The 27,942-nt window shown below is 32.6% G+C and overlaps 3 protein-coding genes across 3 annotated transcripts; 1 reads left to right on the top strand and 2 right to left on the bottom strand.

The window, feature by feature from the left end:
• Positions 1-164: 164 nt before the first annotated feature.
• LOC118029372 (uncharacterized) lies at positions 165-3,273 on the bottom strand. Its single transcript, XM_035033255.2, has 6 exons — positions 3,160-3,273; positions 2,574-2,643; positions 2,240-2,364; positions 1,223-1,497; positions 1,039-1,129; positions 165-676 (listed from the first exon to the last, which is right to left on the bottom strand). Exons 1-6 carry the CDS (start codon positions 3,271-3,273, stop codon positions 266-268), a joined length of 1,086 nt encoding a protein of 361 aa, XP_034889146.2. The 3' UTR covers positions 165-265.
• A 3,748-nt stretch (positions 3,274-7,021) lies between these two features.
• Positions 7,022-13,158, bottom strand: LOC118029371 (DIS3-like exonuclease 2). The gene is made up of 9 exons (XM_035033254.2): positions 12,736-13,158; positions 11,647-12,422; positions 10,887-11,242; positions 10,730-10,783; positions 10,569-10,637; positions 8,138-10,369; positions 7,797-7,868; positions 7,261-7,713; positions 7,022-7,114 (listed from the first exon to the last, which is right to left on the bottom strand). Exons 2-8 carry the CDS (start codon positions 11,771-11,773, stop codon positions 7,333-7,335), a joined length of 3,291 nt encoding a protein of 1,096 aa, XP_034889145.1. The 5' UTR covers positions 11,774-12,422; positions 12,736-13,158; the 3' UTR covers positions 7,022-7,114; positions 7,261-7,332.
• Positions 13,159-24,337: 11,179 nt separating this feature from the next.
• Positions 24,338-26,300, top strand: LOC118029370 (uncharacterized). Its single transcript, XM_035033253.2, has 4 exons — positions 24,338-24,516; positions 25,580-25,683; positions 25,787-25,931; positions 26,020-26,300. Exons 1-4 carry the CDS (start codon positions 24,498-24,500, stop codon positions 26,052-26,054), a joined length of 303 nt encoding a protein of 100 aa, XP_034889144.1. The 5' UTR covers positions 24,338-24,497; the 3' UTR covers positions 26,055-26,300.
• The last annotated feature ends 1,642 nt before the right edge of the window (positions 26,301-27,942 follow it).

The following is a 27,942-nucleotide window of genomic DNA, read 5'->3' as shown; positions in this document are numbered from 1 at the left end:
TGGGGGAGCACCCCTAGTCTATTAATATATTTGTTAATGCTTCTATTTAAATGAGTTTTTGAATCAGTATATCCTGTTTATTTGGTCACATTTTATTTTTTAATAACCTAAAATATTTGAGTCAGTTTACATATATCATGATTAATTTTTAAATTCATTGAACATCTTACAAGCTCAATAAATAAATAAAAATACCATGAGGATAATAAATATAACTTTAACCTAGAATACAGAGTTAAAAGAAACTTTTGTCAGGACTGTTGGGCTAGAACAATTTGTTTCTGGCGCATGGAACTGAAACAGATAGCATTTCAAACTTCCCGTGTTCGGCATCTAGGCCGGTGTTCACAGTTGCTTCAAATTTCAAGGGACTATTCTTTCCCTGCTGCAACAATATCTTTAGAAGAACCAACCAAATCATATGAAAGTTCGTGTTTTTATTGTGGTGGTTTTTCTCCTTGACTTCTAGGCTCTTATCTGCATCTGATGAGCAAGAACCCACTAATCCTTTCTTTACATTCTCCCAGCAAAAATATGCTTGGTTGGAATTATGACTACGGTTTTGTCCTCTAAAGCATGAGTAGACTCTTTCAGCCCTGATGTTTCCAAACAACACTACTGCAGCCTTGTTTCTTACGAGGAGTGGCAGGTATTCTGATTCATCCCAGACATATAACTGCGGTGAAGAAATGCTCTGACATGATTATGGTAAAACAATGCAATGGCAAAAATAAATCTGATGCAGAAGATCACAATCAGCAAGATATTGATTTCAAGATGATCTAAGACATACAAAGATAAGAACAGATGAACTCGTTCCTAAAATACTTGTTTTTATTGGAAATCTTGAAAACAAGAAAATCTATCACGCAGAGAGGGGCAACACCAACCATATAATGAGGGGAAAAAAGCAGAATGACTAGAACAGATGCATGGAATATCATCAAGCAGTCTGAAAGTACGGTGCTGTCATCATTTTAATATGAACAAGAGCATTGCACTTATCAAGACGAGATTACTGCATGAACAAATCCATACCATAAAGGGCCTGTAAATCAAGGTTACTGCATGAAGGTGATTTGGGCTTTTCAGGCAATAGAGTGAAATATTGCTTTGCTTGCATATAGACCTGTAGCAACCAGTAAATTATTCAGCAATCCAATTCATGTTCAACTTTCCATACAGGAAATAATTGCAATATGACAGTTTCAATTTTCCATACCCGTTCTCTGAAACCATAGGAGTACCACATAAGTGACAGCCAAGACAAATAAAATCTTCTGCTAAACTATTATCTTTATCTTCAGTCGTCCTCCTGCTGACAAACATCTTTTCCATATCAGAGTCATCAAGTGCTCTCCAGGTAATTGGTAGGAAAATTTCACCAATTGATGCATTAAAAATTGCATTACAGGAATTACTTAGGCCCAATACTTCTGAAAGCAAGAGCAAGTTCTGAGATTCACTCTGTTTTGGCAATTTCCAGTTCCTCGGTTTCTGCCATGCAAGTTGTTTCAGTAATTACTCAAATGAGCATACAACTAGCCAACAGTACCAATACAACTTAAAGGCTTAAAGATGGAGATGCAACTGTTGTGATAAGAATGCGATGGTATAGATGTGGTGCTTATGAGATTCATTACCTAGTGTACAGCTTATTCCTTTTCAACAAAATCTGAGATGAAAAGGGATGACTTTGTTGCAAGTTCCTCATAGATTATTTGGTCATTTTATGGAATTGTTTTTCCAAAAGTCAGCTCCATTTCTAAGGTTAACTAACAGATTTTTAACAGAAGGTGGAAATTACAATCATAAGAAAAATCGGGAATGAAAAGTTTAAGGTTTTCAAAAAACAAAATGCAAAGTGTAATGACATCCAAAATAGAGGATGACGGGGGCAATTAACATGGGAAAACAAATTCCTAAATGACTGAAATGGCAAAAACAGCAACAACAACTCTGTGACCATGACATTTTCTCAATTAATAATAAAGTGGCTTGGCATGACCAGCAAAAAGATCACTTACAATGGGAAGATTAGAGCACATGAAAAAGAAAAGACATTAAACACAACTTGTATATCACGTCCACAAACACAATCATTAAAAGAGTCTTTATTCGATTTAAACAATAGAGACCATGAGTTTATTGGATTCAAATTCCCCAAGCAACATATAAGATTAGGCGTAGTTAAATGCAATGTAACTAAAGCTACAAAACAAGAGAGCAAAGACATTACCACAAAACTGTGTGACCCGATTGTGTTAAGAGCAGATCTAGCTCGCTGCACCCATTTTATTACCTTGCAAAGCTTTTCCAACGTTGTTTTCCCTGCTTGAGATTCCTCTATTAACTCATCTACACCTACATACATATTCATTATTTAGAGAAGCCCAAAAGACGAGTTGAACATTAATAGAATAGCCTCCGTTTTCATTTCCTCTTAATTCTAAGCAGTTGTGATGTTCAAAATTTGAAAGTCCAAAATATGACTCCAAGATTCCATTCCAAATATCCGGGGCAGGGTGCAGGGTTAACACTTCCAAGCAGAAAAGCGAAGCAAAATGAAGTACCTTTTGAGAGAAGAGATCCGTAAGGATGGACTAAACGTACTAATGATGCGCACTCGACCGTTTCTGGCCTCTAAACGGCATGTCCAAATTTAGTGATCTTCACATCTGAATTATCCCAAAGATTATAACAAATAGCAAAAATCAACAATTTATGTGATTATCACCGCTACAAGTTTAAGAAATGAGCGAATCAGAAATTCCAAAACATTGATACTTTATCGGAATATGGAACGAAATTCCAAAGATATGAGTGAAATTTCCCCATCGATAAAGAATCAATAAAGCAGAAACGCAATCCCCAATTAATCTTGAATATATTATGAAAATTGAAGCAAATTGAAAAAAAAAAGGGTGTCCTTGCTTACTTTGCAACAGTAAGATATCACCTGGCAACAACCATGGTTCCCATCTGCTTTTTTCCACAACGAGACGGAGAAAAATGGCAGCGTATCATCACCAACCTGAATGTCTGTCCTGATTACTTCTCCACCTTTTGAATAATTTGTACTGCATGATTCGAAACCAGAAACCAATTATGTTAAGGAGGCGAACATTTATAATTAATAAAGGAAATGTAAGGTAATACCTGAACGGGAGTGGAGCGGTGAACAAAGACGAGAAGCTGAACGATATCGCCGATGTGTTGATCGGTTTTGCAGAGATCAACTAACGGCCCGTACCATCCAATTGCAGACGTCATGTCTCATAGAACAATCAATGAACCAGATTGATTGTTTTCCTCCGACCAGGATTGGCGCGCTCTCGATTTCATTTAGGGCTCCTGGGAGTTTTCTGCTCTTTAGGGCAGCTTGCTTCTAAAAATAGTTTGGACTAGTTATGTGCCGCGCGGGTTATTTTTTTTTTTTTTTGGTGTAAAAAAATATAAAAATAATTAAAATTTAAAAGTGTTATGTTTATTTGTAAAGATAAATATAAGAGTATTAAGTTTAGTTGTAACGCTTGATTCAAGAGTAATATTTATAATATTAAATTTATTTGATCCAAGTTTTTTATTGCTTTTTTTATTCCTTGAATTTAAATTTATAGTTTTTCTTTGATAGTAATAATATATTTTTTAAAAAAATTATTATTGATAATGATGATGATAACAATAATAATAGCAATAAAAATAATATTAATGATTATAAACTTTGGTCTGGCGCCCCAACCACACCCAAGTTTCTGAGGTCTGGTTTCCTAATAATAATAAAAATAAAAATAAAAATATTAAACTTATTTGACTCAACTTCTTATAGTTTTTAATTTCTTCAAATAAAATTTATGATTTTTCTTCAATAGTAATAATATTTTTTTCAAACTTAATAATAATAAAAATAATAACAATATTAAGAATAAGAATAACACTAATAATTATAATAATAATAAGAATAACAACGATAATGATGACAACGACGACGACAACAGCAACAACAATTATTTTAAATTTTACCCTTCAAATCAAATCTATGATTTTTTTTCAATAATAATAGTATTTTTTTTCAAATTTATTAATAATAATGTTAATAATAACGATAATAATAATAATAAATTATAATATTAATAATAATATTAAACATGTCTAACTCAAGTTTCTTATAGTTTTTAATTTTACTATTCAAATCAAATCTCTATAGTTGTTTTTCAATATTAATAATATTTGTTTTTCAAATTTATTAATTATTATATTAAAAATATTCATTATAATACAATAATAATATTTTAATACTAATAATAATATTAAACTTGCATGACCTAAGTTTAAATGAGTTTTGGCTATAACGCCGGATCCAAAAACCTTAAGTCTAGCTGCAATACCAGAACTAAGAGTTTTTAGATGTGGATCTTGCTGCAAGGCTGAGTGAAAATGAAATAGGAAAAAAAATATTAAATGCACATTTATAACAAGAAAAGCAAAAACTCATGGGGGTCAAATTATGCTACAAACACATTCTCTCAATATATATGTTACAAACACATCAACCCTCCAATGGCGTCTCCCCCAAGAGTAGACTGTATCCCGTAATTGATTCATTTCATCTTAACTTTCGCAAAGAGCAAGTGAAACGAAAGAAATAGCTCTGTCTCACACACACATCTCACTAAAAGAAAAAAAGCCATTTTATTCAAATGTGAAAAGAATAGTATTATCTTCTCCCAGTCCAACCTCGTACATTTATTATTGAAGACTGTACTAAAAAGCTAAGGACCAGTTAACCCAAAATCAAAGGTTATGGGCTGCATTGGTCCATACTACAAATATGAGAATTAACTACAATTAAAACTATTCATTATTTCACTGTAGTATGAAATACTATTTATTGTAAATAAATTTATTATTGATTATATTGTGGATATACTGTGAGTGCTTTTAATATAAACTGTGAGAGCTTTTTATTATAAACTGCATTATTTGATAGGAGTGTAGTTGAGCTATAGAATAGAGGCGCCAACTTGGAGGCAAGCCCCCTGGTACTTAGTTTGCCGAGACTTGGGGTTGGGGGCAGATCAAGGAGCAAGGCGCATAGCCACCCGGCTAATTTTGGGCACTGGGGCAGACTAAGAGCGCACGTGGCGCTTTGGTTGCCACGCCAAAAGGTAGGCTGCCCACGCGCCGCGTGGTGCTTACAGTCCAAGTGTCATGTGGCGCTTGGGCTACCTATAATTTTAGCATAATTAGATGAAAAATATATATTTTTTAGTATACTTAATGTTTAGAGTATTAATGGTAAAAAATATTATTGTTTGTTTTATTGATATTTTTTTTTAGTATAATTAATATTAAAAGAATTCTTATATTATTTCTTAATATATTTTTTTAGTATAATTGATAGTGTTAGTATTAAAAATGTTATTATTTTTTTAGTCTAATTAATAGTACTAATCTCAAAACTATTATCATTTGCTCTATTAATATTATTTTTTAGTATAATTAATAGTATTAGTCTCTAAAAATATTATTATATTTGGTGTTATAAATAATATTATTTTTATAATAATTCATATTATTGCTACTAAAAATATTATTATTTGTATTATAAATATTATTATTTTCATTAAAATTTATAAGAGTATAAATATTATTATTATCATTAATAACTTTTAAAAAAACTGTTGTTACTATGAAAAAAACCACGTTGGGATATGTGACGATTGGGTTCCCTCCCGAGGGCGGACATCCCAAGTGCCAACGTGGCGCTTGGCTTGCTTCCTCTGCACTGCAGTCCAAGCACCAGGTAGCGCTTTGACTTGGGCACTGCTAGGCATGGCCCAAGCCTAGCCTTGAACTTGGCAGAGTAGGACCCAAAATAGCATTGCGTGCTAACCGAGACAAACAAAGCGCCACGTGGTGTTTGAGCAACACCACTCTAAACAGCAGCGCAATGCCACCTGACACTTGGTCTGCTTCCTTTTGGGTGTAGCCCAAGCACCATGCAGTGCTTAGGCTGCCTATACTTTTAGTATAATTACAAGTATTGATATTAAAAAAATTATTATTAGTTTTCTTAATATTCTTTTTTTGGTATAATTAATTTTTAGAGTATTAATAGTAAAAATATTATTATTTGTTTTGTTGATTTTATTTTTTTAGTATAATTAATATTAAAAGAATTATTATATTTTTTCTTAATATTTGTTTTTGGTATAATTGATACTATTGGTGTTAAAATATATTATTATTTTTTTAGTCTAATTAAAGTGTTGATCTCAAAACTATTATTATTTGTTCTCTTAATATTATTTTTTTTTGTATAATTAATATTAAAATTATTATTATATGTTTTCATAATATATTGTTTTTAGTATAATTAATAGTTTTAATCTCAAAAATATTATTATTTTTGGAGTTATAAATAATATTATTTTTATAATAATTAATACTAAAAATATTATGATTTACATTATAAATATTATTAGTTTCAGTAAAAATTTATAAGAGTATATTTTATTGTAATTAATATTATTAATAAAATAATTGATGAATTTGAAAAATTAAATGTTATATCACTTACTAATTTTACCAAATGTATTGTAATAATAATTTTATCAAATTACACTTAATTTTAAATTTATTTTCATTTATAAATTACATACAAATTATTTGTTGCAAGATTCAAAAATAAACTTTGATCCTGTTATGTACAGGACCCAAATAATTTTAGGTCTTGTCAAGCTAACTCAAGGCTAGACTTAGATAAGGTTGGGCAGAATCCAAAATAACTTTGTGTTCTTGCCGCAACAGGACCCAAATATATTTAAGAACTAACTTGATAGATCCAAACACGCTTGGATTCTACTCATAATATATATATATTTTTTTTGAAATTAAAGGTGAGCCTGCGGAGCAGCGTGAGCTGCAAAACTAGTAAAGCAAGAAATTGGCTCCAAATCACCAGAAATGAGCCACCACATTATGTCGGATGGAACTGACCTCCAAAAACAAGGGTCGATTCCACTATCAAGCAGCTTTTGATAAAAACAGCCACCTTAGCTGGAACTCCCACAGCAAGGAACCCGCTATCATCTGCACCTTCCACTGGATGCTTTAGCATCGAAAGGTTGAAGAAGAAAAAAACACCCATTAAAAATCAGTGATTCTGAAAAAACCACGGATTTTTGCTTCTTTTTTAATCTAAAACTATACACTAAAGTTCTTATCTACAAGAGATCCCTTGTAAAGCTCTGTCACCTTCATTTCTGTAGGATTCATTGAGTTGAAAAACTTCATCCGCCACTCAAATACCAGCTCATGAAACAGAGTCTAGGTAAAATATGAGCTCATGAACAGCCGTGCCCCAATATTGCGGGGCCCATCATCCCCACCAGTGGCGTTAAGTGCAACAGGGATTGTTGAGAGGAGACGCACTGTGAGAGGGAAAACAAAAGGATCAATTTCAGATTTCAAAATGGGATCAGAATGCTGGGCTGCCCGACATCCCTGGGTACTCTCCATGTCAGGTTCCATGTTACGATCACAAGGATTTATGACCCATGCAACCTCATCGAGTGCCCTGTAATAGCCAGGGCCTGCTCTCCTGACAGAGCATTTGGAGGCATGTATACTTAGCACCAGTGTCGATGTAGCTTCAAGCCATTCCACTGTGAGGCCTTCAACTTCATCATAATATATACGTCTTTCCATCTGAAAGCATGTGTGGTTGAAAGTAAGAGACCATTATGCAATCTAGTCAAAACTGTGGATAATATATAGGTAGATATACTCACAGCTAGTTTGTGGATATAAATGGACATAAACCTTGGACCAAGACCCAAAACTCTAGCATCAGACAATAAAACCTGCAGGACATGAGAAGGAAGGAAATGGATTCCTGGCCATATATGTAAACAAACACATGATAATTGAATAGAATCCAGAGCATATTAACCATTTAATGGCCAATCACTAACAAAAACTACCTCATCTAAAATTTGTTTCATCAAATTTATCATCCTATTCTGTGTTATGAAGTTCAACAAATTTTATAACTTAGAGAAACAGGATGCAAAAGCATATTATAGGATGAGAGAACTGAACATTCAGGTCCCAATAAAGGGAGAAAACTTACCTCCTTTCTCTTCACTGAAACCCACACGTAGAGCTTATCACAGGCATCCTTGACATGCCTGCTAGCCAGCTTTCTCTCATTGATATAAGCTGCAACATCTGTGAGTAATTCTGTGCAGGGAATTCTATGCTTTAATGCTGCAGCTGACAATGCTTCCCTGCCTTCTGAGGATCCTGCAGCATCTTTAAGAAAACAAATACCAGTGAAGCATCTTGTCACTTCTTCACCTGGCCTCACTTTACGAGACATTCTTCTATTCATCATATACAATTGTTCAGCTTCTATGGCTGCAGCCAGTGTTCGATGGACAACAATATCAGGATATCGGCGCAGTGGTGAAGTAAAATGCGTGTAGAGAGGAACAGCCAGTGCATAATGACCCCAATCATTCATATTATCTTTCAAATCACCACTACAAAAGTAGGTCGCCAACTGCATTGACCTTGAAGCATAGTTGATAAGAATATTAAATAGCACAGAGTCATCCTTGAGCTTTTCTTTGATGTGCTCTAATGACCGACGGAAGTTACCAGAAGAAGTGTCCAATTCTAAACCATGCTTGCAACAAAAAGCTTCAAACTCTTTAAGTTTCTGTATATTAGGTTCAGGGTGCCTTCGCAGCAATGCATTATCTGGAAAAGCTCGAGATATGATTTCAGCAGCGGTCCTGTTCGCCAAAAGCATAAACTCCTCAACGAGAAAATTTGAGTCCTTTCGCCCACAAAGTGTGTTATCATATGGAACTCCATGTTTATCAAACGAAAAGACAATTTTAGAACTTTCAAGCTGTAGAGCCCCATCATCAAACCTCTTTTCCCTTAAAGTCTTTGAAATTTCATGAAGACACTTGATAGATCCAATTACATCTGCCCATTCAAAATGACCGTGCAACTGGGGAAGGTCCCTGAAGTTGTTGTGAGTCCCTGCATCAATCATCCCATCACAAATATCCCGAGCGTGTTCATATGAAAGCTTGCAACAAGATCGTATCACAGTGCGACCAATCCAGCGATCTACAACATTCCCAGAACTGTTCAAGTTCCAGAAGATAGAAAATGCGAGCCTATCAACACCAGGGTTAAGAGAACCTACGTCCTTAGAAAGCAATGGAGGCAACATTGGTATTTTGCGCTGCGACATATAAACACTGGTTGATCGAATCTGAGCTTCTTTGTCTAAGGCTGTGTCAGGTAAAACAAAATATGACACATCAGTAATGTGGACACCCACTCTGACAAGGCCATTGGGTAACCTTTGAACTGAGAGAGCATCATCTAAATCAGTAGCAACAGAAGGGTCGATGGTAAATATGCACAAATTCCTAAGATCTCTTCTGTTTTGGAATTCTTCTTTTGGCACCTCCCATGTATTGCTTGGAAGACAGGAAAGTGATTCAGGAGAAAATTCAGAACAACAAACTGCATTTTCATGTAAAATAGCATTGATTTGCGACTCCATTTCACTACCCCGTCCAAAAATATACGAGACATGGGCTTCTGGAAAGGGATTTTCATCACTCCATTTATCGATCTGTGCAGCTACCAATTCCATTTCAACTGTTTCATCTTCATCCTCCAACCTTTTCTTGATGCAGTTAGGTAAACTGCTCACAAGGACCATCAGTTTTGGGAATCTTGGATCAGCAGGCATAATCTCAAAGTATTCGCATTTTGAAATTGATAGCAAGCTCTTGTTCTTTTTTGCATCTTTTTTACAACCTTTCCTGCAGTAAAACCACTGCTTAACATTGAGAAAGCCAACAATAGCATCTCGACGAGGAGATTTTTCAATGATAGCAACAACTCTACATGTTGGTCGTTTCGACGGGTATGAACTAATCATAGAACACATCCTCCCCACACCATTCAAAACTTCACTCTGCCCCATAGAATGAGCAACATGTGAAGAATCTGAAGGAGACTGGTGATAACCATTAGCATAATTATAACCCACTGGCCCATTCAGTTCATCATGAACATCTTCACCAGCACATGAACTATACTCATAATAAAACCCCTTCTGAGGAACCAAGGAATTTCCAAAATCAGCATACTTACAATCCATGTTCAGTTTACTTTTACCTTGGCGACTGCCACCAGCTTTTCCATTGGCTTCGAGATGTAAATTGCTATCCTCTGCTGTGGAAAGATTGTTTGATGGCTCATTTGACCCTTTCATCTTGGTCCAGAATGACAAAGGATCAACCTCGATGACCACAACATCACCTTCCACCTGTACATGAAAAAGTTTCACTCAATACCAAAAGAGTGAAATCTAGCTCCCATATGTTGTCAAGGATTCTTTTAGCTATTTTAGATAAGTAGATCAGACATCTTGTTTGAAATGCATCTTGGTCATTTTCTAACTACTCGGTGAGAATTTACCAACCAACAAATAATATGAAAAAAAAAATGGAGAAGCTCAAACTTACAGCCCTGTTCTGTGCAGCAATTCCACTGATAAGAAGATCTGTAGGAACTCCCTCAATTTTGCAGTACGCCTACCAATAGAAAGCAGCATATGAAAATGGCTAAGAATAAAAAGTTAATACGGAAAATTGAAAGAACACTTGCAAATAGGCATAGAACAAACCTCAAGTCGATTGTGAGCATTTACACGAAATAACACTTTAAATACATCACCTTTCTGCCAAGAATTTGAGATAGCAAACACATGTGAGCAAGCAAAAATTAAGGAAAAGCTATGTTAGTATAGACAACAATATTATTGCATTAAATATCAAACAAACCTCCAACGCCTCATTAACAGTCTCCATGGACCAGTATGGAGCAAAAATTTTACTCTGAGCTTGACCCTCGAGCTGGTGAAAAGGAAGCAATTTTCCATTGAGACCTCCACCAACAATTGGTTCTGGACATGGCTTAGCCAGCATTGATCCACCACGATCAGATGGCACCAGGTCTTCCAGTTGTTCGTTTGCATGCATAGTTGGCAGAGAACTATATACAACACCCGATGCTGTGGTCGGTCCATGCTCCCTGATGGGATTTGCATCTAATTCCAGCTGCCTCGAACATTTTGTTTTGCCACCATTTCCAACAGACAGTGATGATTCCCCACGTGGTTCATTTGGTTGACTAAAAGCTGGTCTCGTGACAATTAAAAACAGAAACCATATCATCAGAATTGTTCTGAAAGAATACCAGAATTATTACACAGTCTAGGCACAGACAGTAAAGTATGCTAGTGTACTCCAGAGGATTTATTTACTTTTCATCACAGCATCAATCGAGTTGAAGAGGAAGTTGATTGATTCATTTAAAAATTAAAAAAATAAATTAATTGAACACTGTTCTGTTCACAAAATTCTTAGCTGTTAAAAACTGACAAAAACAAGAAAACAAAAATTCCAAAATCACTAATCTTTCTTTCTATCTTTTTTGCTGTTGTTTTTTAGTATAGCTCAAATCTTACAACAGCTAATCCATTGTACTTTCCTCAACAACCACAAAAGACAAACACGATTAGTACTTATAAGCTACGATTACCTGGATTGGGAGGGTTCCGTTTGGATCGGCGATTAAATCGGCGCCTATTCTTCTTCTTTTCCTTATCAACACTATCCTCACCCCCCTGAACCACCATCTCTGCCGAATGCTCACTCAAACTTCTCATAATTCCTCACTTTATAATTAAAAAACTAAACAATTAATCAAAAAACAATGAGGTGACAGATAAGGAAAACCCTGAAACCAAGGCACCTTCCGGTTGCTAAAAAATATCACGAAAGAACCGATGATAATGGGACATCAAATAAAATAAAAAATCAAGAAAGAAAGAAAGGGGAAAGAGATGATAGGGTCTTATAAAGAGGTCAGTGTGGGAAGTTAAAAAGGAAAAGGGGGACGTGATTATTGGTCGGCTGAGACAAATGACGCCGACTATCGATTCCTTAGTCTACTCCCCTTAAGCCCCTAACCCCGCCAGCTCCTTTACTTTCTTTCTGTTCCTTTCCTTTTCTTTTCCTTTCTCTTCGCTTCCCTGTCTCTTTTTACCACCGGATACCGTGCATGCAAGAAAAATATTACACATGCATGGATGGCCTCAATATACTATTTACTAGCTTTGTTGCCCTTGCTCTGCGGGCATGAAGAATTATTCTCAGCAAATATATAAAGCATAAAAATAAACTAAATATTTAAATTTTTTCATATAAAGCGGCAAGTCCACGTAAACAAAGCTGCTCACAACAATATTATAAAGCATTTTTTAATTTGAGAATTAACTAAGACACAAAACGTTGTTTTCTTGAGCTCTCACGGCCCTGCAACAAAAATAAAGTCATTTATGTACATGAATGCAAGTGGTCATATATCTATAAACAGTTTGAGTGAAGGAGAGCTTGAAAATGGGTAAAACACTCCTTTTAAAAAAAAAGGGCTGTGGTGGCTTAAATTGTTCAGGCTGATACAAGAGATTATTGAAAATTGTGTTCGATACATAATAAAAGAAGAAGACAATCCAGAAAGTATCATATGACTACCGATATACATGAAGGGTAAAAGCAACAAAATGGATGAGATAGTTAATTGGTCATAAAAATAAGAACTTGCAAACAAAATCAAGAGCAATATTACCTCAGTAGATGTAGAAGAAGTGAGTCGTTGTTTATTAGAAATCAGTTCTGCTGGAGTGTCATCTTGTGTGGAGCCATTCTTTTCTGAAATGTCTTCATCTTCTGTAACGCTGTGTATGTTGGAAGTTTGTTGCGTATTTAAATAACAAAATATGGTCATCAGCTTTGTAGATGTGAAAGACTACATAGAAAATTTTAATTAGTTGCAGGGGAGTTTCAAATCCTTATGTTAAGTACAGGCAATTATGATAAGCAAAAAGTTCATGAGACCAATTTAAAATAAGACATTCCAAATTTTTTCTAAATATTAAAGATGGATAATTCAAAATCATGAATGTAAACAACGAACGATGACTGGAGTTTCATCAAGAAAGTCATGAGATGTGTCAAGTACTATTGTTTAGACTTGAAGGGATTGAGAGCGAGTAAGAACAAGCAGTGCTAAATATTTTTTTTTTCAAGGCTTAGAAACTTAGAAAGCTAGCATGCTTAAACATTTTGGTTGATGATTGACTATAGGTTAAGTAAGAAAAGCATTCATATATATCCTGTGTGGGTGGATCAACGAACACCAAAGCCTTTGTTTCTTTCTTTCTTTCTTTTTTTCTTTTTTTTTGATTTACGTGGGTGTCCGGACAACTTGCGCTCACCACGACTAATTCCACGGTTCACTGAACATCCTACAAATCCAGTAAACATGTAAGTCACCACGACACCAAAGCCTTTCTTGTTCGAGGGGGAAAGATTTCTTGAATCATTTGACCTGACGTGAAGCTGGGAGGAAGAATCTGAGGTAATCTGAGGCAGGTTAGCATTCAATGGAGTTGTTACGGCAGGTGCTGGAGGGGTCATGGAAGTTGTATCTGCTGTTGTTACAGGTGTCTAATTTGTGACTGTATGGAAACGAGTGCGAACTGCATTCCATAAATTTAGTTTTTTTATATATTTTCACATCCTTTTGATATATTAATAAAAATAATAATTTTCAAAAATAAAAAAAAATTAATTTAATACATTTCAAGTATTTGAGCCCTGCCTCAGCTTGCACAATCAGTTTAATGGGTGTCTCTTCTGAGCAATCGTCAAAGACATTCCCAACATAAATGTCACATATGTTGAGAGAAGATCTATAGGCCCGAAACGCAGCTGAAAAATCTTGAGTTTCAAGAAAGGTTCTTAATTCCGTTTCTTCCGTTTCAGAATTATACTGTTTAAATATATATATATATATAATTTAATTTTAAGATAAATTAATTATAAATTATGCAATATAAATATTATATCAAATAAATATAATTTTAAATTTTAAAACATTTCTAAATAGTCAAGATTAAATAGATCTTTAACTTAAAGTAATTCAACTTGAACAAAAGATAAAAATATTATGAAATTAAAATATTTTAACACAAATATTTTAAATATAAAGTTGTGTCAATGTTATCAAGGTTAATGAGATCTAAAACATTCCTTATTTTACTCAAATTCCTACAAAGTATAAACTTGAAAAAAACAACATGAATATAAACCATATATATTAGTGATAAATATAATTTTAAAAAATTAATATTATTATTAATGAAAATAATAATAATAATTTTCAATATTATTATCAATATCATTGTTATTGAAAATAGTAATGAAAAAGAGCTTTTTATACTTGGATGGTTTAATTAATTAAATTGAACCATGTTCAATTTAATTTAATGACTTTTCAAGACCAGAATAGAACATATAAAATGAAATTGAAACATTCCAGATGGAATTTAACCGAAAAATCCAGAACAAATCGAAATTTAAAATAAAATAAAAATTATTCTGTTTCATTCTATTTTTTAAATTAATATAAAATACTTCAATTATTTTAAATAAAACAAAACAGAATTAACAATATTAGTTTCAAGACCTCAAGCATTTGGGGTGGAACAGATCTGTGAAATTCTTGTCATAGACGAAGTGATGAGCCGAGGACTTGAAAAACTTTTCAGAAGGCTTGCCAGATAATAGGAAGTTTGAGTTATCCTTCCCATCAGTCTCGATGCAATGAACTCAAAACATGAAGCTCAAATTAAAACCAAAAGTTAATGAGTGCCCGGGAACAAATATTAAACAAAGGATAATGTAAATTAAAATTGTTTAGAGAAAAAAACGAAAAAGTAGTATGTGTTATGGTCCAACCATGGTATAGGTGTGGAGCTTGGCAAGTCATGTTCAATACATTTGAGGTTGTCGCTAGTTTCAGAGAGTGTCTTATTGCAATTTGGGCAGCTCTCATACGTACCACCAGCCCTAGTTAAGATCACAGTCAATTATGGAAGCTTTGCATGTGAAGCGTTTGTTCTGTATTTACAGAGGGAAAAAATCAAACAATTGGTATTAATTATTTTAAAACTCATGAAACAATACAGTAATTGTGCTGGTGAGCCAATAATAAAGAAAGCATAAGAAAACACAGGAGAAACTTTATGCTCATATGGATCCATGCAAGGGATTTTTTTTATATTGTTCTTCAGTTCTCGTTGATTTGATCTTCCAAAGATATGATAGCGTGTATGGATGGAGGGAGTTTGTGGATCTCGACAGGCATTTCACCGTAGCTTAAAAAAAAAAAAAAAAACCATTAATGAAATTGAGCCTAGAATGTTAGGAAGTAAAGAAAAATTGTCCCCAAAAAACATGGCGTGATGGCAAAGAGTTTGAGTTCTGTACAGCAGGTTTTGAGTTTGAGTCAAGAAGTATATTTTTTGTAAGAGCCTAAAATAGCCAGGGTTTTACTCACTCATCTAAATCCATTTAGAAGGTGGGGTTTTCCCAAATCAAAAAAAAAAAAAATAAAGAAAAATAATGTGTGAAAAACCTTTGAAAAAAATCAGGAAACTCACTCATGCTTTTATGGCAATAGCTCAAGTATCTTTGGCTTAAAATACCACAGGGAAGCAGCTGTGCTAGTCAAGTTTACATCTCCTGGAAAGAGAGGAGAAGGCGAAAAGTAAATGAATAAATTTTAATCTATAAAAGGAACACAGCAAAAATAAATGAAAGTGAATAAAGAAAATCAATGTCGCAACACAGTAGTTGATTTTTCTTTTTTGTTATCATTTATGTCTTCTTCTTTTTCATTAATCAGTAAGCACCACTCTCAATTTAATTCATTAAATGCATGTATACTTTAATTGATTCCAACTTAGATTTCTTGCAATAAAAAAAAACCGAGCAAAATTCATTTTTGGTAATTAACCAATATTTTTTTAATACAGTGCACGACACTTAATTTGATTCATCACATGCATGCATGCATGATTTATTTGATTCCAACTTTGAATTTTTCCTATGATAAAAACTCGTTGAAAAGGCATGTGAACAAAATTTATTTTTTTATATAATCCAAAAAGCATCTGTCCCTTTTTTTTGTTTTCTGTCATTCTTTTTAAAAATAAAATAAAAAATAATGCATCTTTTTTATATGTAATTTTTATGGCATACATCTAATTTCTAAAAAGGTTTTTATTATAAACCTTCTTTTTTTTTTTGAACTTTTGTATAGATAAGTATTTTTTTCAAAAAAACAAAACAAAAATACTTTATTTCTAAATTATTATATTTCTAATATATACAACATTGTATAATATTTTCTTTTTTATTTTATTTTATTTTATCAATTTAATGTATATATCTATTTTTATCATCATTTGATTTAATTTAAAACATGTTTTAATAATTAAATTTAGCAAACAATACCTAATAAATGTCCCGTTTTACATGATTTAAAATCTTAATCAACACTTATTTATTAATTTTTTTTTATTTTAGTTATCATTAATATTTGTTTTATTTTTATAACCATGCACAACTCTCAATTTAATTCATTACATGCATGCATAATTTAATTGATCCTAACTTAAATTTATTATTTCATGATGCAACGCGAGTCAAGTATCTAATTAAAATATTAAAAACTGTTAAATAATTACGCTAATATCTGAATGAAAAATATAACAATCACATTGCATCATAACATAGGAAATGTTTCAAGCTTTGTATAATCAAGTTGTTTGCTTTTTATGTATGGGAATAGCCGCGATCACGAAAGTTGTTTCTCTAGAGAACAAAAGGTGAGGGAAAAAAAAAAGACAATCAAAGTACTTTCTATGCGCAAAGACATAAGCTTTTGTAATGGCTTTGCATCATTTATAAGGAACGTTAGATCACATCGTGAGGAAGATTTTAAGAGGATTTTATAATTAACCAGACTGATAATTTTTTAAAAGCATCATAACTTTACATTAACAATACTTTTCATCATTTTTATCTAAATTATACATTCAATATATTTCATTTCCATTCTCCCTATTAAATATCACTTTCGTAGTTATTAATCTTTCAGCTACTATATATCAATCACATTCGATCCTTAGTAATAAGATTTTTCAAGGCATAACACTCAATTGATCTAATATTAACATGGTCTCATCATTACTTGACACAATCAATTCATGTCATCCATGCATGTCTAATTTTCAATGCCTCATGTTCATTCTTATTACATTAGTACCATTTATAAAAAAATATTATCTTCACGATGTTTAAATTCTTATTTATCACTCACATCAATATCTTAAGACTAACCAAACAATACTTCAATTTCTTGGTTATCTACCCTTTTAATCATTAAATTTTATAGTCCATTACTTTAATCGTTGCCTTCCTGACTACTAGTGTCAAATCATTCTTTTCCTTAGTCAACATCTTTTTGGTTACTAAGTATTAATTCATGCCATATCCATAGCTATAGATCTTACAGTCGCTAAGTATCATTTCATGTCATATCCTTAGTTACTAACATTTCGATCACTAAATATTAACCCATACCAAATCTTTAGTTATCGACATTACGGTCACTAAATATCGACCCACATTATATAATTAGTTACTGACATTACGGTCATTAAGTATCAATTCACATTATACCCTTAATTACTGATATTTTGGTCACTAAGTATCGTTCCATGTTATATCCTTAGTTACCAACACTTTGACCACTAAGTATCGTTCCATACCTTTCACATATTTAATTTAACTATTTCATAACATTTTTAACACACCATCTCATTCCATTCCAAACATTTACCATGTCCATTTCATCTATATACATTAGCATGTCGTGTTTAATCTAAATTCACAAATTTATTAATACTTAGTGTCATCATATCCAAATCAACTTGGCAATTTCAATGGTACACAATCCCATCATATCCAATCCATTTCATAATTACATTATAACATAGCAATTCTAGATTTCATAAATAAATTATATTAAACTTAAATAAAAACGAGGTGTTGAGCACTTACAAGGTATTTACGTGGAGACATGATCTACCTGCTTCAAGTTTCTGCTTTCAAAGTCCCTCCTGAATTCCAATGAGTATCTCATATCAATGTTAAAACTCATATAATCACTTACATCACCATCCATGATTGAAATAAACTTTGATGAATATACTATTTTGTTCTTTAATCATATTCATTCATATCCAATATTTATAATGTCATTTTCGACCAACTAGTTTTGTTAGTTCATATCAATACTCATTCTATCATTTATAGCTCAACAATATCACTTTTTGATTTCAACAAATATTACACTATTTATGATTTGCCAGGGTTTTATATATTACTTATTCATTTTAGAGTCAAATTTAATATCTTAACATTTTGATCAATAATTTTCAATGTCTAGCATTTCCTCAAACACATGATAAACGCTAATCCAACCCATCTATTTTATGAATATTTCACATATCTATCCTCCTAAATCACACTAGCAAACATTTATATATTATTAGTTAATTCCATCATGATTTTAGTCTAAATCTTAAGATCTATTCATCTTTATAGTATATGTTCGCATAATTTCCACCACCATTCTCATTTATAAAATCATCCAATGCAAAACCATATTGATTTAACATCTACAATGCACACTTGCATTCTTTTGATCATAACAACCTATATTCATACATATTCACAATTGTCATCACCATTTAAATATACACACATTCATGGCTGCCATAGTAACCCACATTGGTGCACACAAGGATTGTCATAATAGTTCCTATGGACATGGTTTTCTTAGTTGCTCATTTTATACACTTTTTGGGATGCCAAAACAACCATTTTTTTCATGCAAGTGGGCTGTCATAACATCCCATATTTACATGCACATGGGTTGTCATGACAACCCGTATTTTCATCTCTTTGATCTATCATTATATCCTTTTTTCAATGTATATGAGCTATCAAAACAACTCACATTTATATATTTTTGATTTATCATTACAATCCTTTTTTTTCATGTATATAGGTTGTCAAGATAGCTCACATTTATATACATAACACTGCCCAAATTTGCCTAAACTCATGTAACATATCAGCCCTCAATTTACTTATAATTAGGCTTTCATAATGACTCAATCTCACACATTTTTTCACTGTCATTACAACCCTCGTTCACCCTTATTTGGACTATCACCACAATTTGTTTTTTCAACCATACATGGTTGTTATGAGAGCCCCATGCATTTATTTAATTCTTAAAACACATTACTAAAAGTTTGACCAAATTCCATTACTACTTGATCTTTAATTTGCTAACATTTTAGGTCGGACAACACACTCATAAACATTCATTTTCAATACTTACACCCATCATCTCAAACACTTAATGGCCATCCAAAACAATCATCGTTTTTCAAGAAATTTAACTATACCTAAAACTTTCCAACACACCAAACATGATTTAAACACAACATATATAATAATTTCATAAGTATTCCCATCATTATTTATACATCAAAACAACATAATAAAACAAATTTCAAAGTCCCCTAAATTTCCCTTTAATGGTCAACCACTATAGGCTCCAATTTTTTTCCGATTGGTTTCAATTTCTTCAATAATACACCTTAATCATGTTATCTAAACCTCCTTTTAATAATTACATAATCTCAAATTTCCTTTGACATTTACTCATGAATGTTAAAAATAAAATTTAGTTGACTTTCTTCCCTCTTTCCAAAGAACAAGAAATAAATGAATTTAATGGAGGGTAAGTACTTCACCTTTGCTAGTTTAGCTTTGTTGAGTGTGTTCTTGCAAACCTTCAAAAATCCTATATTTTTCTTTTCAAATTTTAGCCCCCCTTTCATTATTTTCCCATTCTTCAAACTATCATTCTCTCTCTAAAACTTTTTATGTTTGGTTTTTCGTTCACATGCATACACAATCTCTCTTAATATTCTCTATGGAAAGACATGTAAGATGATGTTTTATTTTGAAGAGAATAAGAACAAAATCCCTCTCTCTTCCTTGATACTGTTTTATGTGAATAGTAGCTTCATAGCAAATAAGGTTTAAAATTTAAGTCAATTATCATTTTACCATTACTAATGCTTTTCTAATTATAGTTTGTTGTATTGATCTATCTTTTTTTTTAATCTTTTTAAGCTTTGATTGTCCTTAAATTTAACCCGAGATAAGAAAATATATTATAAGATGTTTTGTGAAATTTCAGCTCGGTCCAATAATTAGATTAGAAGATACACTAAATATTATAAAACTAGGAAATCAATATTTTTTTTGCCAAAAATCCAAATTAACATACCATATAATTTACTTAAATCATTGTGGGTTTTAGAATAATTTGTTTAGATTCCTATTCATAATTATCATAAAACTTTCCTAAGATGTTTTTACTATTTTTGGTTCAAATAATGCAATTGTGCACGATGTTTATATCAAAAATCAATGTTTCTCGTGCAGATGGTCATGCATTAATTTATTTAAAACTTCCTACTATTTTATAAATAATATCACCTAAATTTACAAAATTTCTGCCCTCAAATCATTATTTTACCCAATTAAAAAATTTACACGACATGTCACTAGTTAATATTTCTTGTATCGCTTTATTGCTTTATTTTATCCGAAATTTAAATTAATCTCTTGGAAATGTTCATCTCGATTCACAAGAATTTTCTTCTTAAATTATCATTTTTCTACTAATAATTACCCTATTTAACCTAGACCTATTGATTTTAGATTGAGGTTTTACCAAAAAAAAAAAAACAATTCCCAATTAAATTGACATAGGTCAAGCTAGTTTTGAAAGGAAAAAAACCAAGTTGAACTAGTCGATTTGAACTGGTTGGTTTGTTCGGTTCATAATTTAAAAAATATAAATTTTGGTTTGATTGATTTTTTAACCAAATACCAAATCAAACAAAACCAAAAATGCTCACCCCTAGTATCACATAAAAGCTATATGTATAGGATTTTCCTTCTTTCATTGAATAATAAAAACTAGTTTTGTAACTTGCATTCTGCCGCAGATTAGATAAACAAACTTAAGGAAAAAAATAACATTCAGTCAATGCAAGCACATTTTAAAAAAGGAAAATAAAACAAAATTAATATCAACCTGTGTTAACCCATTAAGTCTGTGACTTGAATCATTTGACTAAAATCAACAAATTTAGAAAGACATTGAAACCCTTATTTCAACTAACAAAATGTTGAAAGACTAAATAAAAAATAAAATCAAACGTACAAAAGAATAAAAAAAAAGAAGAAAAAGAAAGCAATTATAAGTCAAAAAACACTTGAGCCTGCTCAGGCCAAATCGCCAAACCTACGAGTCAGGTTATGAGATCGAGATAATCTAACAAAAGTACAATGAAGAAAATCATTAAACTCAATTTTTAAAAAAATAATGTTGAATGTTGAATCATGAGATGTAATTGATTAAAAAAATACCAAGTATATGAAAAAAAAAAAAAAAGACTTGAGCTCTCTCGAGTCCAACTGTTAAACCCATTAGTTATGTTATGAGATTGAGATAACCCTAGAGTGAAAAGAAAATAAAGAAAATCATGAAACTAAATTTTTTAAAAAATCAATGTTGAATTATGGGATGAAAAAAATAAGTAAAACAATAATGATGCCAACTCTTATTAGCTTAAAAAATTCGCATTCCAAGCCATTCAATCAAAAGCACCAAATATAAAAAATCACGAAAACCAATTCTCAACAAATTAAATATTGAAGGATAAAATAAAAAAATTTAATAACACAAAAGGATTCAAAAAAAAAAAAAACAGTAACTAAAAGGGAAAAAAAGGGCACAAACCCACTTGAGTTAACCCGCCAAACCCATGAGACAAGTCATGAGATCAGAAAAACTATATAAAAAAGGGAAATGAAGAACACCATGAAGCCTATTTTTTTTAAAAAAAAAAAATTCAACGTCAAGTAATGAGATCGAAAAAGAAAATAATTTTTAAAAAATAGAGAACAATGTTAGCTTATAAAACTCATGACCTGAGCCATTTGATTGGAAGCACCGAAATCGAAAAAACCATAAAGCTAAAAAAAGATAAATTTGAAAGAAAAAAATCAATCACAAAAAATAATTCATAACAAAAATAACAATTAAAAAAATAAGAATCAAATTTGAAAAGAGAAAAGAGAGGGTGGATAATTTTAGATTGAAGGGCTAAGTTGAAAAAAAAATCAATTTAACAAAATAATCAAAAGAAGAAACCACTAAAAGAATGACAACCAAATCTAAAAAAATCAGCAAATTAAAACATTTTATTAAAGGATGAAATTGAAACAATTGGAAGTTTACAAAAGAGACAAGAAAAAAAATGAAAAACAATCAAGACTAAATTTGAAGGATTAAAAATAAAAAATCTAGATTGAAGGATGTAATTGAAAAAAAAAAACAAAAACAAAACTTACAAGATTGTCAAAGACAAAAATAAAACAAATAAAAAGAATAAGGACTGATATGCGAATATACCTAATCAAGGGACTGCTTTGAAATTTTAAAAGCCATGCGTTAATCTTGATGGAGGAGAGAGAAGAAAAGAGAAAAAAGTTTAAAACAGCTCCGACGACAATCTATCCATCAAAACCTAACACACACCGCCTAGTGTGGAAGATGATGACATGAGAAATCCAATGACACGGTAGAAGCCAATTTTTTTTTTTACTATCGTTTAATGTTGCACGCATCGCCGAAATACCTCTCTCCTACATGCCTAACAATCTTTTTTTTAATTACTATGAAGACCATTTTAACCCTCTACCAATATGGTTATAATGAAAAAATCCACTTGAAAATACAAAAAAGCCCCAAAAGCAAGCATAAATTAATTGTAAGATAAAGGGTAATTTCATGATTGTTTTCTTTTAAGGACAATTAGGGTATTCCATTGTTAAAAAGAAGTTGTAAATCATAGTTATTAAACTCGGTCCAGGGATCGACCCGGTCAAGGGGTCAGGTCCCGGGTTTCATGGGTCAACTCGGATCAACCCGAAAAAATTAAAAAAATTAAAGTTTTAATATTTTATATAAAAAAATCAAGAAAAAATCAATGTAAATATAGGTTATACTTATTGTAAATAATAAAGTTTAAAAGAATATTTAAATTTTTTTTTATTCCACATTAAAAAGATATTATATTTAGTTTTTAAGTTGAAGTATTTAAATAAAAAAAATTTCTTATCCCACATTGAAAAAACATAGTTTTTTTCTTGTGAATATAAAATATACATACTAATGAGTTTTCAATCCCACATTGAAAAAAGATAACTTTTTTGTTTTGGAACATAGAATATATATACTAATGAGTTTCAAATCCCACATTGAAAAAAAATAGTTTTTTTTTTCTTATGAACATAGAGTATATTTACTAATGTGTTTTAAATCCCACATTGAAAAATGATAATTTTTTTCTTGGGAACATAGAGTATATATATTAATGAATTTTGAATTCCATATTGAAAAAAAATAATTTTTTTCTTGGAAACATAGAATATATATACTAATTGGTTTCACATCTCAGATTGAAACAACATAGTTTTTTTTTTTTTTTGTGAATATTGAGTGTATATACTAATGGGTTTCAAATCTCACATTAAGATACTATATTATTCTTTTAAGTTAAAGTATTTAAATTAAAAAGTTTTTTTTATCTCACATTGAAAAAACATAATTTTTTTCTTGAAAACATAGAATATATATACTAATGGGTTTCAAACTCCATATTTAAAAAGAAAAAAACAACATCGGATCTCGCCTAGGTCACAGGTCGACCAGGTTTGATTGAATTTGACCGGGTCATTGCACTGCCAATCTTTTGACAAACCCAAATCGGTTCAGCTCCTGAATCAGCTGGATCCCAGATCGACCTGTCAGACCAATCCGACTGTAAATACATTTATACACCCAATCAAAGTGAAAATAACAAATGGATTTAAAAAAAAAGACTGATTTATCCTTGAACTTAGTCTCTTACGTGAATTTCCTACCTGTATATTTTTGTTAAATAGGAAGCTATGACAGAGCTGGGTCGTGGCAACATTGTCGTAGGACCAAAATGATAGGTTCAAATCTAAAGCCCATCCAGAAGCTGCCATGTTTATTTTTCTATTACTACTACTATATCATGGAAGCACCATATTTGTACCTGCACTTCAATGATTTCATCATAACCACTAATACTCCACCACGTGCACCTTGACAGGGCTCTATCCAATCAAAATCAACGGAGGGTGTGTAATAATTATGTCACCGTTCCAAAGACGCCATCAATATATGTAAGCGTAAAAATTGCAACTCCCAAGCTCCCTCGATAGAATTAATCTCAAAATTGATCGAAGAAACCTTGAAATTTGCTCTCTCACACTCTGTCGATCTCACCCATGGCTTACGTCGAACGAGGTTAGGCACTCTCTTTCTCCTCTCTACGTTTTCTTCATCATTTTTAATCTCTCAAATGTTAGGGTTTGATTTATGTGAATTTTATCTAGCCCTTTTCTCTATTGCGAATCTATCTATATGGTTTGTGATTTTTTTTTTCCATGCATTCAATTGAGGAATTAGGGTTTTCGTGTGAGTTGATTTTTTAAGTCAACGCGTATATTGACCGGGTGAAGAACTAATTGTGCCTAAGATGATTTCATGCATAAAAAAATGAACATAAATTATGCTTCGAGTTTCTTTAATTAGATTATCTGTTATGTTGATGTTAATGACGCAGGAGCTTGATCACTGTTAGTTAGAAGATCATGCTATAATCTGATTTTTTGAGCTTATAATCGAACAACTTATGGTTCTTCAAGAGGATCACAAACCATTTTAAGGTGGAAGGTAGTACATGTTTCGATGAAATTGATGGGACATTAAATTTACCCGTTAGTGTTTTCTCTTGCACATGGAACCTGTGTGCCACATTTTTAATTCTTGGTCACTACACATTTAGATAATTAATTCTTCTGGGGACTGTTTCTAATTTTCTCTTATGCTGGAAACTTTACACAATCAACATTTTCCTGCCTTTCTGTTATTAGTTTTGATGTCGATGCTCTTCTCTTACAACATACTGTCTTGTGTGAAAGTTGATGATGTCCTGTGTTTTTTCTTAATCCAGTCCTCATGTCTCTTGTATGGTGTTGTTTGGCTTAAATATTATGTGGTACTTTATCATTTGTGAAAATTGGGTGATGAAATTTATTGCTTGTAAAATGCTCTATAACCCTGTGGCTTGTAATGCAATTGGGTGGCAACATTGAATGAAATAGTGATAACAAGCTAAAACTGTGGCTGACTAACTGCATGGTTGATCGGGGCAACATGTACATTTCTTTTCTTGGTGTGAATTTTAAAGGGGAAACAAACATGATGAGGATTGAAAATCGATTGGGAGCTTTTCCTTCTCTTTGATTATTATTTTCATGAATGATTAACAACAATATGTTTGCGTCCTTCTTGTTGTTGTTGTCAGGTGTTGTGAAATCCCAGCGATCAATATGGCGACTAAGAACAATCACTGACTTCTTCTGGGCTATTGTGAATTTCATAGGCGTGTTCTTTTCTACTATGTTCTCGGTAATATAATGATTTTACCTTGTTGCTTTGTCATAATATGCCTGTTTTGGCACTTGTCTTCGAGCTCTAGAGAGTGATCTTCTTTATTCCTTCCATGTCTTAGATGGAAAAGACAGATGCGTACAGAAAAGGATCTGGTTCTAGCAAGAAATGGGATGGTGGCCCAGGAGGTCCTGGGAGTGGACCATATGGTGGCGGCCCACGTGGCCCACCCCGGGGGCTGGACAATGTTAGAGGGATTGACCATAGTAAGTTTTATTTTATTGATTTTTGGATATTTAAGTGTTTGCTTTTCAACTTTTTGTTAAACACAATTTTGATATGCTTTACTTCCAGGTTCCTTGCCTGCCTGTGGCTCATGCTGTGGCTAATGTGTTGAGGTATCTCTAGCTCATTTGCAGTTGGAAATGAAACGTGATTTGTGTCAATAGAAATTCTAAGATCTTTGCCTAATTGCCTTGTTCGTAGTTCTTAAATGTTATCGTTCTTGCTGCATGAGCGTTATGTAAGCAATTTGTAACAAGCTGATAACTTGATAAGATATTTCAGAGTTTCTAAATATGAAGCAATAATTGTGTGCTTTGGAGGCTAACATCCTTCAGCATGATTACTTACCATTTTGTGTAGATGGTGGTTTCCGTTGTCAACCAAACCAAATCTTCTTCTAGGGGATTGGTCAATTGTCATGAATGGTTTGCCCCCTACGGTTCATCGTTCATGCATCGAGCTATGCAACTACTGCCTAGAGCAAAACCAAATGACTGCCAGACCCTTTCGCCCTGCTTTAGACACAGGGCACGAGAATGCCAAATTGTCGTGCAACAGTGCACAAATGTTTGACTCCCACTTGGCGACGCCTAGTTCTTACAATATCGGCAAGTCTATACGGCCAATAAGGAAGGGACAATAGCTGAAAGTGCATGGTAAAATCGGGACTGGGTGGTTTTCAATTTGAGTTTCACATACAGATTAGCATTTGTTTATGGCGACTCGTCATATTCATAAAAGCAATCAATTCAGAACTACGGGAGAAGATAAATCTAACTATGCCCTGGAAATGCATTTTAATTTACGAGGGTAGGCCTAACATGACTTGGTTACGTATTCGTTCTACCATTTTAGTTGCTCAGGATTCATACAGCTCGCCTGGAGGTTAATTTTCATGTCCAGAAATTTCGTCGTGTCTTTTCAAAGCACTACGAATATATCTGCCTTGGATACTTTGTGGATCCGCTTTTCATTTTGCTTCACAATAATGCTTGTTCGAATTTGATGTTACTTGACTTCGCGATGTTGATACTTGGCCGAAACAAAAACTGATTTTTATTTGCAAAAGCTAGCAAGAAAATACCTTAACTACTAAAATTAAGGAAAAGCTATAGTCTCCTTGATCCCCACCCGTGCAATTTATGCTTTCATGTCGCATAATTGTTGTAATTTTGGAGTGTTTTTTTTTTAAAAAAAAAAGATTTTTTTTTATTGAAATCCATTTCTAAGTTCTGACTAGCATTTTAAAAATTTATGGTGTATTAATTGTTGCTTGTAATCCGAAAAGATCACCAGATTATAACGAATGTAGCGCATCCATAATCGAAAGGGATTAAAAATTGAGCAAGCGACCTCCCATTATAAAGTCTAACCATTGGAATGGGAATTTTTTTTTTTTAAAAAATATCGTGTCCGCAAAGATAATCCTTTAATTTTTGTCTTGAATCGCAAGAATTTTAATTTAACCAACGGTTGTCTCAATGTGTTCGAGATTTTCGTACTAGTTTTCTCTGGTCTTGAGAAGTTTTTGCTTTGGCTAATTGACATGACATCTTTCTATGTATCACGCGCAGATTCCAAGTAAAATCTTAGGATTATATTCATGATATCCAGCGCTTTTTGCTTGAATGTAAGGAGGAGGGAGTGATGTATACATGTGATATGCTATGTAATGAAATTTCTGTACATGGCAATGTTAGTTTGTTACGGTATATGTTTTCGTTGCACGGAAGCCAACGAGGAATAAGTGAAGTATCTGCACGGAGTAGTAGACAAACTCTTCAAGAGCCTGTCGTTAGCGTTAGGGCTTGAGCCTTGAAGAGCATGAACTCGATGAAGCTGTGGGCGGAGATGAGAAATATACGACCTTGTCAAAATAAATCACTATCCACCTGCTCATGTCTTGATCTAGCTCTCTGGGTGGTAGCTCACACTGACATCTCCTCCATAACATTTCTTGTTTCCGATGATGTTAAGTTCAGGGCCTCCAAT

The sequence above is a fragment of the Populus alba genome, chromosome 5 (assembly GCF_005239225.2).
Source record: "Populus alba chromosome 5, ASM523922v2, whole genome shotgun sequence".
Lineage (NCBI taxonomy): Eukaryota > Viridiplantae > Streptophyta > Magnoliopsida > Malpighiales > Salicaceae > Populus > Populus alba.
This window is presented reverse-complemented; position numbering and strand designations above follow the sequence as displayed.